Below are 12,633 nucleotides of genomic sequence, written 5' to 3'. Positions count from 1 at the left end.
CCTTCTGTTGGAAACATGAAAGGAAGTAAGTCATGATGCTCAGAATCAGTGTTTCAAAAATGTTTTTGTGCCTATGATCTAGCAAAAATTAATGCTCCATATGTAGGTGCTCAGTAAGAACTGAATGACAAAAAGGACAGAGGAAGGAAGGAAAGATGAAAAGAAAGAAGGAAAGGCCCAATGTAAGTAAGCAATACAAATGCTCCAGAATTTTGTTTGTTTGTTTTTGGTGTTTTCTAGCATGTTAATATCTGTGTATGAGGAGATAAATGATTGTATGTATAAACATATATGTGGTAAGAATAAACTACTTGTTGTTTATAAAAATAGAGAGAGAAAGAGAGAGGGCAAGTGATTAGAAAAATGACAAATTTCTAAAGCTTTTATGTTCTTGTAAGATTCAATTATCAGAACATCTCTCAGAGCAAACTACATTTAAACAAGAACCTTGAACTCTTTATTATTTATTTATTTTTTCTTGGTCCTGGGCCTTCGAACGCAATGCATAGGTGCTGTCCTGGAGCTAGTACTCTATCACTTTGAGCCACAGCTCCACTTGCAGTTTTCTGGAGATAAAAGTCTCATGGACTTTCCTGCTGGGCTGGCTTTGAACTGCCATCTTCAGATTTCATCCTCCTGAGTAGTAGGAATAAGTTACCAGCGTCTAGCTTAAAAGCTTAAATTTCTAGCTTAAATTTCCTTTTTTGTTCTGATAGTATGGCTTGAACTCAGGACCTATACTCTTGTTTGGCTTTTCCTGCTCAAAATTGGTTGCTCTACCAGTTGAATGACACCCTACTTCCAGCTTAACTGTAGTCTTCTGGATCTTTCTTCCTGAGCTAGCTAGCTTCAAGCCATCATTTTCAGGTCTCAGCCTCCTGAGTAGCTAAGATTACAGGCATGAGCCACAAGCACCCAGCTCCAGTAACTTGAATTCTTAAATTTCTGATCTAGCAAGACAGCTTGGGGTCTTGTAACCCTAAAGAACTGTACTAGTTTGTCAACACTTAAAGCTCGTGAAACTCCTAACATTGAAGTGGAAACTGAGGAAGAACCAGAGCCATGTAGAAAATGGTAAAGGTCATTCCAAGGTTATGAAAAAAATAAGACTATTAAGTTGAAACATGATAATTCCAAGAAAGATTCAGATTTATTTTTCCATCTGAGAAAACCTGTGATTGGTAAATGATATTTAAACTGTACCCAATCTATAAGTCACTTACCTAAGGAAGAACTAGCGGCTATCCTTCATACCACTGAGCTGCAGAGAATTTAGTGTCATACCCCAGGATTATTTTCCTGGCACAAAATATAAGAGATCTTGAATCTAATAACTAGATAGTACCTTTTGTCAACAACATTTGTGCATAATCTAGCTGTTTTAAGAAGCATTCCTGTGGAGTGGGGCCGAGCTGGAAAGGAAAAAGGTTTAGGTGGGGGAGGGGGTCCTGGGTCTTTGCGGGGTTCAGAGGCAGCGGTGCCACTAACCCAACCCGAGCCCGGCCCCCCAATCTCATCTCATCCCCTTAAGACTCCAGGCCGTGCCCCCTTAAGCTCTGCCCTCGGATGTCCGACCGCCCAGAGCCTGCATGCGCCGAGGGGCGCCCCAGGACCAGGAGCTGGTGGGTCCGGGGGCCCCTGGGCGGGGGTCTCGGGGCGCCCCTCCTCCCGCGGGACTCGTGGTCCCGGTGCTGGTCTTTCCACCGGATCTAGTATTCAGGGCGGACCAAAGGAGCGGACCCCGGCAGCTGCTGACTCTCTACAACCCTACGGGAACTGCGCTCCGCTTCCGAGTTCTGTGCACAGCACCTGCCAAATATACGGTGTTTGACGCAGAAGGGTTCGTGAGGCCTCAGTCCTGCATTGACATAGTGATTCGCCATGTGGCCCCCATTCCCAGCCACTATGATGTCCAGGATCGCTTCCGCATTGAGCTGTCTGAGGAGGGGGCTGAGGGCCGAATGGTGGGACGGAAGGACATTACCTCCGTACTGAGGGCCCCAGCATACCCCCTTGAGCTTCAAGAACAGCCTGAGCCAGCACCTCACCCAGGACCACCTGCCTGGACAGCACCACTTCCAGCCAGACAGTTCCAAGACAACCCCCGCCAGCAACTGGCCACCAGCTCCTTCCTGCTCTTCTTGCTGACGGGCGTAGTCTCTGTGGCCTTCCTACTGCTCCCGCTCCAGGATGAACTGGGCAGCCAGCTGCCACAAGTCCTCCATGTCTCCTTGGGACAGAAGTTGGTGGCAGCTTATGTGTTAGGCCTCCTCACCATGGTGTTCCTCCGGACCTGAGCTCCCTGCTCAACCCAGCCCCCCTCTCCTCCCCAGGCAGGGACCTGAGGTGGCCACTGTGATGCTCATACCTAGCCTCGACTCTCTTCTACATCCTGACCACCCCCTCAGCTTCACCCCCACCCCCAAGACAAACATCCAGGGATTTGTACTCATTTTCCAAGTTGAATAAAATGCATTTTTAAAATCAAAAAAAAAAAAAAAAAAAAAAAAAAAAAAGAAGCATTCCTGTGATTTCTATTGAATTCAGAAGTGGTCTCCTATTGTACATCTTTGTAGGTTAAAATGTCTTGTGACTAGATAGGTTACTACATTAGCTTTAAAGTCAGGGTAGTAGATTTGACATCACAACCCTTATTATATATTTAAGTAAATTAGGCTTCTGTCCCTGCAAAACCAGCAAAAAGGATCCTTGGGTGATTCTTAAGGACATCCCATTTTGAGAGCCTCTGTGTTTAGGGGTGTGATTATGTGCTCTGAGGTTATTGATTGTTCCTTTAAATATTAGAAATTATATGCTTCAGGAAGTAAGAATGGTTAAAAATTTAAAAATAAAACAAAAGTAGGGATAGGGGCATAGCTTAGTGATAGTGTTTGCCTAGCATATATGAAAACCTGAGTTTGAGCCTCATGAACAGTGTTATTACTTTATTCAGTAGAAAAGTATACTCGTTGTAAAAAAATCAAACTAGTAATGTTGGAACAAAGAGAAGCAAACATTTTATATGATCTCTTTGTAAGATTAGTAATATAAGCTCTTTAAAATCATGTAGGTTACAAGTATTTCCATGATAATGATGATGATTTTCATTTACAGAGGCTTAAAAAATTTTTAATTAAATACAAGTTTTTCTCTTTGCATTTCTGGACTTTACTCTTACTAAGAAAGGCTGCCCTTTTCTCTTGGGTAATAAAATCTTCATCCTTTTTTTTTCCTATTACTTTTATTGTTCCAGTTTTTACATTTAAATTGTTGATCCCACTGGAATTTTACTCAGTATAAAGAATGAGGCTGGGATCTGCCTCTATTTATTTATTTTTCCAAATGGTTATCTAGCTTTTCTAAAAGACCATTTCTTGAATAATTAATTTTGGTCCTACTGATATAAAATGCTCTTTTGACTATGTAGTAAATGGCTGCCTGTTCTTCCTGGGCCCATCATGTGCATGTGATTAGTTGTCTGTTTCTCAGGAAGTACCACACATTATGAGCGTGTGTGCACACCAGTCCTGGAGCTTGAACTCAGGGCCTAAGTGTTGAGTATTGTACCTGAGCTTCTTTTGCTCAAGACTAGTGCTCTACTACTTGAGCCACAGCTCCATTTCTGGCTATTTTTGGTAGTTAATTGGAGATAAGAGTTTCCCAGGCTTTTCTGCTCAGGCTGCCTTCTAACCACAATCCTCAGAAACTCAGCCTAACGAGTAGCTAGGATAATACCAGCACCCACTCAAGGATCATTTTAAGATAGAGGTAAATTTGTGACTCTTAAATAAGTATAAAATGAGCAATCCATACTATTTGATTAAACCTATTAGATTTCTCCTGTTTGTTTTCATGTTTATGTCTGATAATTTCACAGAGTTTTGTTGGCTTATGTTTATTTTTATATTTCTTTTATTGTTATTATAAAGGTGATATACAGAGGAGTTACAGTTACATCAGGCAGATGAAGAGTACATTTCTTTTTGGACAATGTCACCCCTTCCCTCACTCTGTCCCAGTTTTTTTTTTTTTTTTTTGTTTTTTTTGGGGGGCCAGTCCTGGGCCTTGGACTACGTGCCTGAGCACCGTCCCTGGCTTCTTCCTGCTCAAGGCCAGCACTCTGCCACCTGAGCCACAGCGCCCCTTCTGGCCGTTTTCCATATATGTGGTGCTGGGGAATTGAACAGAGAGCTTCAGGTGTAGGAGGCAAGCTCTCTTGCCACTAGGCCATATTCCCAGCCCCACTCTGTCCCAGTTTTTCATTCCCATTCCCACCTACAAGTTGTATAGTTCATTTACAGCATAGTGTCTAGTGAGTACCACTGCTGCATTTGTTCACCCTTTGCCCCTTCATTTCTGTGCCTCCCGCTATACTCCCAAAGACATATAAATAACCAATGAGAGTACAAAGGAAAGAAAACAAAAACAGCAGAAGAGAAAAAAACCTCTATTTTCATTTCCTGGAGTTCATTTCAATAAATATTATTTTGTATGATCAGAGAGAGGCACATAGGCATTGTGTCTTTCTCTTTTTCTCCTAGAGTATCCTCCTTTACTTGGCTTATATTTTAACCACAGGGTGAACATTAGTATGTGTGTATACAAGTAACCCCTTGACATAAAATGTAAACTGAGAACTGGATTGCTACTGTCTAGGGGAGTTAGGCTTCTACCTGATCCTTTGTTATAGCTTCTTTATACTTCTCTTCCCTAACTGTAAAGGAGAAAACCTGTCTGGAATTTATAAGCATTGAATTTCTTAATGGGAGGCCTAGCACTTCAGATTAGGGGAGCTGGCTAAGGACTGAGCTAATGAATTTGTCTCAAAATTCCTTACAATATTGAGACTCCCCAAAGTTTTCAAAGAAGTATTATTATGAAGGCAGATGTTGTCTTTTTTTTTTTTTTAAAGGCAAGACTAAGGACTTTGTCTACACAGGCCCCTTGTTTAGATGTCCTATGATAGTTAATGTAAATTCAAGGCTTCATCTAAGTTTCTCTGAACATCACCCTTGCAGAGGGGTTAGTGGTAGCCATTTGCAATGGTGGCCTGGTTCTTTCTTCTTATCCATTAATTAATGATGCACTGGGGAGCTGAGTGAGGGACTTCAACATGTTAATGGCTTAGAAAAATAACAGCTGAGGTACTCACACCATTTAAGAATGATTTGCCACATGTAGAAGAGCTTAAAGATGGTTTCCACAGCTATGGGCATTCAGATCAACTGATAGCCTATGTTCATAATGGCATAATCACCAACATAACCAATTCAGTCTAATGGCCTTTTAATACAGAAACAATTACTTTGGATAATAAAATAACACTTTAATTTGCTTGACATCAAATTCAACCTATGTGGATCATCTGATGGGGAAGTGAGGGGAAGGGAAGTCTGTTGAGTTCTAAATGTTAGAAAGTGATAACATGTAATGTACTTCAGGCCTAGGATGCTTTAAATGGCTTAGCAAAAAAATAAAATGATAGACTAAACTAATGCTTTGGAATTTATAAAATACTTCGTAGTTTGGGTATTGGCTTTCCTCAAGATTCCTTTGGGAGAACCATTAAAGTTAAAGCACTTGGGTCATATTTGTTCATTTTGAACACTTATTATGGGATGATCTGTATGAGATACAATCAGTCAGCAAACTATTATTGTGTGAAAAGTAATTCTCTGATCTGAGAGAGAAACAAACTAAATTCAGTGCTCTGCTGTAGTAATATCTTCCTCTCTATCTTTGGGCTGTTATAAATTGAATTGCTTTGTCTTAGGTCTCCCAAATTTTTCTAGAAAGTGTGTGTGTGTGTGTGTGTGTGTGTGTGTGTGTGTGTGTGTGCAGTAGTCTTGGGACTTGAACTCAGAGCCTGGACTCTGTCCCTTAGCTTTTTTGCTCAAGGCTAGGGCTCTATCACTTGAGCAAAAGCTCTACTTCTGATTTTTTGCTGGTTAGTCAGAGATAAGAATCTCACTGATTTTCCTGCCTGGTGTGGCCTGGCTTTGAACCGTGATCCTCAAATATAACACTCAGTAGCTAGTATTATGGGTGTGAGCCACCAGCACCTGGCAAGGGAAGCATGTAATTTTTAAACTCAAAAGTTCCCATATACATCTTCTAAATCAGTGAATAAGGTCTCATGGTCTCATGGATTTGTGAAAAAGGCAAGGACTCTACTTTTTTCATTTGTAAGGTAAAGAGCTGGGGCCATGCTTGGGAGATTCATACTGTAACACATCAAGGTGTCCAGAAAGCCTCATGTGACACCTGATTTCAAAGTGCTATTGCATAGCTGATAACTAATGTCTGACAATGAATTCCTGACAACTATGTCTTCCATTAAAAGATAAATATTTCCAGGGTATTAGAAGGGTTATCACTCATTTATACTTGAGCGAGAATGATAGTTTTTCTTTCTTCCTTTGTTTACTATCTTTAAGTAGTTGTGCAAAGGGGATTCAATTCACCATGTCAGTTTATGAGTACAAGGCATCTTGATCAATGTCACCCCTTTAATCATTCTCCTCCTCAACTCTCCCAATTCTACTGATCCCCTCAATTTACGAGAATGATAGTTTTTGAATATTTTGTTATCTTTAAGTAGTTGTACAAGGGAGTTGCCATTCACACATTGGATTCACATTCTGATATTTTTTAATTACCCTTCTGAACTAAAAGATAGTAAGTGTATTACAAAAATAGATTTATAAAATCTGCTAGCTGATATAAATGGCCAATTTACAATTAAGGACACCAATGGTTTATAAAAGTCATTTCTTTTTTTTTTTTTTTTTTTTTTTGGCCAGTTTTGGGCCTTGGACTCAGGGCCTGAGCACTGTCCCTGGCTTCTTCCCGCTCAAGGCTAGCACTCTGCCACTTGAGCCACAGCGCCGCTTCTGGCCGTTTTCTGTATATGTGGTGCTGGGGAATCGAACCTAGGGCCTCGTGTATCCGAGGCAGGCACTCTTGCCACTAGGCTATATCCCCAGCCCAAAAGTCATTTCTTACTAGTAAATATTGATGTGTTAGAGTTAAGCTTATAGTAGTGTGTATAACTTCAAGAGCTTATCTTGTTTTCAATTACATGGGTTTGTTCCCATTAACAATTCTTTGGTTCTACCACGCTGCTGTGGATTGAATTATGTAATTTCTCAGTTCACTATCTTTGGCGATAGGACTTTTGTAGACATAATTAAGGTTAAATGAGGTTATAAGCATGAGATTCCTTTTTGGATGCAACCAATGTCCTTATTGGAAGAGACACACAGAGCTCCCTGTCTCATAGCTGTGTGAGACACTGTGAGACACTGTGAGACACTGGCTGATGTCTGCAAGCCAGGAAGACAGCTACTCTTGCAGGATTTTCATCTGGTCTTCCAGCCTCCAGAGGAAATATATGTCTGATATTTAACCTACAAAACATATGGCATTTGTTATGGAAGGCCGAACTGAGCAGTACCACCCAATGGCTGCATAATCTACCAACAGATGCCTTCACCAGAATTATGTGTTCTACAATTGGATAATTGCATCACATTGGTTTATACTATGAAAGGTGTTTTTAGGTTTGTGTTTCATCTTTTTATAAATGCCTGTGCTTCTTTTCTACCCTCTTTTTATTTAGTTAATATTATTATCCTTTCTTTGTGTCAGTATTGGGTCTTGAATTCAAGGCCTTGTGCTCTCCTTTTTCTTTTTTTCTCAATGGTGGCATCTATTACTTGAGTCACAGCTCCATTTGTAGCTTTTTACTGGCTAATTAAGATAGGGTCTCTTGGATTTTGCATTGAACTGTGATCCTCTGATCTCGGTCAACTGAGTAGCTAGAATTACAGGCATAAGTCACCATGCCTAGCAGGGATTTCTTTCTCTCTCTTTCTATTTTTCTCTCTCTCTCTCTTCCTTCCTTCCTTTCTTCTTTTATGTTTTTGTGACAGTGCTGGGGATTGAACTCATAGTCTCATGTCTGCTAAACATGCATTCTACTCTGAGCTCTTTCCAGTTTCTTCATTTGGATTTTTGTTTGTTCTAGACAGGGTTTCAAGGCTGACCTTGAACTCTCAATTCTACTGTCTCAGGAGACAGTACTGGTATCATTCAAAATTTTTTTTTTTTGCCAGTCTTGTTGCTTGAACTCTAGGCATGGGCACTGTTCTTGTGCTTTTGTGCTCAATGCTAATGCTGTAACTCTACTTCTGGCTTTTTTTTGGCGGGGGTGGGGGTGGGTGGTGTTAATTGGATAGAAGAGTCTCAATAGACTTTTTTACCTAGGCTGGCTTTGAACTATGAGCCTCATATCTGAGCCTCCTGAGTAGCAAGGATTACAGGCATGAGTGCCTGGCATATCATTTGAATTTTTGTATTATTTGTATGTTGGGCCTTCTTTCTGGAAGATATACCCATGCATACATACTTCTTACTACTAGAGGTCTGTCTGTCTTTTCCAGGGTGAGGGGCAGCAGCAGGAGGTATTCTAGCTCAGTGCTGGCCACATTGTGATCTGCTCTGTGCACTGTGTGCTGCTAGCCCACAGTGAGACAAACACAGGAGCAGTGAGGTTTCTTTGTATCACAGAACACTGCTGGACTAAGAGCAGTCGGGTAATCTTATAAGCTAGAGAGCAGGTTGGGTTAGGAGTTGTATGCAGCGTTTCTGCCATATTAGTCCATGGGGATTGGACCAAACAGACAGAGAAACAAACCAACAAATGGGTTCTTCACCTTGGGTATTCTGAGAACCACCATCTGAGGTCCAAATGGAGAATGTATACATCTTGGCCTTGAAGCTGCAACAAAACAAAAAACGGAAAACAAAACAAAAAAATCCTCCACGGAGAGCAGGGTGTAGAATAGTAATTAAGAGACAGACTTGGTTGAAACCTTGATTTTTCTCCTTAATTATTCTGGGACCTTTGTCAAGGTTTTAAAACTGTGTCTTGATTTTTCTCAGCTGCAAAAACAGGAGTAACAATATAATTAACTTTATTATATGATACGATCCTACAGAGAAGAAATTTTAGTGCCTAGCCTGGTATAGATGGAGTGCTACACAAGTAGAACCACCACCACTATGTCCGTCTGCAGTGCCGGTGCAGAAGGGTTTGGAAAAGTATCTTTTCTCATTATTATTGAAGAACCACAGCTCTGAATGGAGTGACGCCTGGTCTTTATTTATTTATTTATTTATTTATTGGCCAGTCCTGGGGCTTGGACTCAGGGCCTGAGCACTGTCCCTGGCTTCTTTTTGCCCAAGGCTAGCACTCTGCCACTTGAGCCACAGCACCACTTCTGGCCATTTTCTATATATGTGGTGCTGGGGAATTGAACCCAGGGCCTCATGTATAGGAGGCAAGCACTCTTGCCACTAGGCCATATTCCCAGCCCCCAGACGCCTGGTCTTTATTAGCCTGTCTGTGGTCTAGGAGTTATTTGTGTTTGTCTTCTGCAGAGGTTGGGGCCACACCCTTGCCAGGGTAGTGGGGACCAGAGATGACAGGTTAGAAAGTCACAAACCCAGCAGATCTTCTAGCTTTACTCTTCCTTCCGCCACACCAGCTCATCAGGAACCATGAATGTTTAGCACATAGTTGCCAGAGTCTCTTTGAGATTGCCCTGCATTTTATTGCCTTTGTCCTGTTTACAATTCTAACATGGCAGGATGCCAGTGTCTGGAGTGTCTGCCATGAGCCTACATCCTGGAGCACTAGATCTGTGGGTGCTTCATGCTGCCACTGCTGTTCTCCCATCCACTCTTACTCTGCTGGCTTGCTAGACAAGAAGGCTAGAAGAGTGTCTGAGTTGTCATCAGATTTGGGCTCTGCTGCTTTTACTGAGTCCCAGATCCAGCATCTACAAAATGGGGATCCTAGCAGGATCCTCAGCATGTGACTCTGGTGAATGAAAGAGACAGGCTTTGGGAAGTGTCCTGATGGATAATAAATGTAACTAAGTTCCTGTTCTACCCACATTTGAAGCCATCAGTCTCTCACTCTACACTAAGTGAATTCTCCACCCAAAAACGTTGTGAGGGAGAGATTTGCTGTTTTATTCATTGCTCTATCCTTCAGTTCTGGAACAATGGTTGTGATAGTGGATACTTAATTAATATATGCTAAACAAGTCAAAGTGAAGTATACACTCCCATTTCCTGCTGACTCTTTTAGGTACTTCAGCTCTATGCAACAGAAATCCTTGACTCAACTGCAACCCCCTCTGTACATCACCTTTACAATAACAATAAAACATATTTAAAAACTGAAAGGGAGAGGAAGTAAATAAGTTAAGAAGGAATAATATAGATGGGTTGAAGCTGATCAAATTATGTTATATGCATACATATAAATATTATAGAGAAACCCTTTTTTTCAAATTTTTATTATCAAACTGGTGTATAGAGAAATCCTTTTATACAATTAATTTACAGTAATAAAATACTTTCTAAAGTAAAAAGAGGTTAACACTGAGTTTTGTGTGGGAAGAGCAGATACTGAACACATTCTGGTATTTGTCTTAAAGGAAAAAGAGGCCAGGCAACAGGATTGCATACACCTACTTACTTGAGTATCAGGGCAAAAGTATAATAAGCATAAGTTAGTTAAACAAGTGCATGAAAACGGAAATATTTATATGATGTGCAAATAGGGCTACAATAGTGAGATGGAATTGCAGGGGGAAACAGGGAAAATGTGTTCTACCTAGCTATCTGCTTTTCAAACACAAATGTGTGCAAAGGTGTGTTATAACTGGCTGTGTCAAAAGTGATACTGAAATGCAAGGTGACCTGGTATAGGATGGCCTTTGCAGTTTTACAATATTTGAACCCACCATAATTCTTGCAATGTATTCTCATTACTGCTCCCTCCATTTATCGGAACTTTCACTAGTTCTGGTATTTTCAAGAGAGATAGTTTGCAATGGAAAGGAATAGACCAAATATGGATGCAGAAAATGTGTAAATGTTAATATCCTGGCATGTGACATATCATATGCAAATAATACCTATTTATTTAAGCAGATGCCTGGAAACTATTTGACACAGTTGATGACCTATGATTGAAGGGAACTACACCTTTATAATTTTGCAAATTGATAAATACTAAAGTACTTTGTAGTGCAAATTCCCTTAATTCAGGTATCACCTTCCCTCCCAGGGCTTGAATTTGTAAAGATTCTTGGAGTCCCCAGACCATAGGGTGCTTTAGTTGGCAATGAGACCACAGAAGCATGCTTTGGGTTCTGGTGGCATTTATGTGGAATTCTGGGCTCATTTTTAGTGGAGGAGGTTTATGGTATAGAAGCCAAATATCAAGGCCAAGTATAGAGTAGGCAGACTATCTGTGTTCATCTACTTTCTCATGAGTGTTAAACTGTCTCCCTATCTGTAAAATGGGATTGAGAGTACCTAAAAGAGTACATAAATTTGTACGTATATAAAGGTCTTATTGCCTGGCTAACAGTAATATGAATTGCTATTCATATTAATATCAAAGAATTTGAACAATATGTTTGCTATTTTAAACTTTTTAAAAAAGTGTATACTGTTGCAGTATGAGACTTGAACTCAGGGCCTTCCATTCTTGCTTAGCTTTTTCACTCAAGGCTGGCACTCTATCACTTGAGTCACACCTCTGTTTCCAGCTTTTTAGTGGTTAGTTGGTCTCATGGACTGCCCAGGCTGGTTTCCAGCTGTGATAATTAGATTTCAGCCTCCTTAGTAGCTAGCATTACATGTGTGAGTCACTAGTACTGGGCCAAACTGTATTTTGAAGATATGAATTCAGTATGGATAGACTGACCTGCATGCATTCTGATTCAAAGGACAAGTTTTTGTATATTTTAATGGGGTTCATCACAATGTTTTCACACATGTATACAATGATCTTGGCCATGATTTAATGTTTGGCAAGTCACTTTCGTTTCAGGTCCCTTGAAGTGCAGCATTTTCCTCAGTGCATGGCATTTGTCTCCCACATCTAGCAGAGCAGCTGTAGTATATAGGATGAATGTTTTATGAGATACAACATTTTAATAAAATCCATTATTAATTACCTACTTCATCCCCTCTCACAAAGTTCATAATGATTTCATTCTAAGCATGTGATAGATTCACCATTGCCTCTGACTGAGTTAAACATAGTAGCATTGAGTTAAGACGAAAAGTTTGTTTAGGTTTGAATCTACATGATTTTACCTTCTATCATTTGGTTAGCAACCATCATTGTTTTGCTACAAGATCCTGAAAAAATGAACGGACAAACATGAACAGCAATCTAGTTAGATTCCTTAAATTTCTCCTGCAGGAATCATCCATTTGAGGTTAGAATGTGTCTGACTTTGGAGATGGATGGAGTCACCCTCCATGTGTGTTCATGGATTTGGAGCTTATCGTTGTGCTGATCTGGTATAGGCACATGAGGCATGCATTGTATTATTATCCTTACTGTTCTGAGTAGCCTGTACCCTAGGTGTATTGGAGAGATTCTTTATCTCCTATATTCAAACTGAGAATGAAGGGAAAGCAATGGGCTTCTTGTCAGTTTCTAGAAATCCTTCCATCTTTCCAGCAGGGCATTGAATTGTCTTAGTTTCTGGTTTGATCAACAATGGAAAACCAGTCTGTCCTACACTAGCCACTGTT

General features: G+C 40.5%; 1 protein-coding gene across 2 annotated transcripts; it reads left to right on the top strand.

The window, feature by feature from the left end:
- The first annotated feature begins 1,407 nt into the window (after positions 1–1,407).
- Positions 1,408–2,483, top strand: LOC125345784 (motile sperm domain-containing protein 3). 2 transcript variants are annotated; one of them, XM_048337816.1, is made up of 2 exons: positions 1,408–1,596; positions 1,662–2,483. In XM_048337816.1, the coding sequence occupies exons 1-2, from the start codon at positions 1,567–1,569 to the stop codon at positions 2,295–2,297; spliced, it is 666 nt and encodes a 221-aa protein (XP_048193773.1). In that variant the 5' UTR covers positions 1,408–1,566; the 3' UTR covers positions 2,298–2,483. The 2 variants fall into 2 exon arrangements, with proteins under 2 accessions (XP_048193773.1, XP_048193772.1); XM_048337815.1 differs by having other exon boundaries at positions 1,408–2,483.
- Positions 2,484–12,633: the final 10,150 nt, after the last annotated feature.

This window comes from Perognathus longimembris, chromosome 2 (assembly GCF_023159225.1).
Source record: "Perognathus longimembris pacificus isolate PPM17 chromosome 2, ASM2315922v1, whole genome shotgun sequence".
Classification (NCBI taxonomy): domain Eukaryota; kingdom Metazoa; phylum Chordata; class Mammalia; order Rodentia; family Heteromyidae; genus Perognathus; species Perognathus longimembris.
Note: the sequence above shows the minus strand (reverse complement) of the source record. Positions and strands in the feature narration are given on the sequence as shown.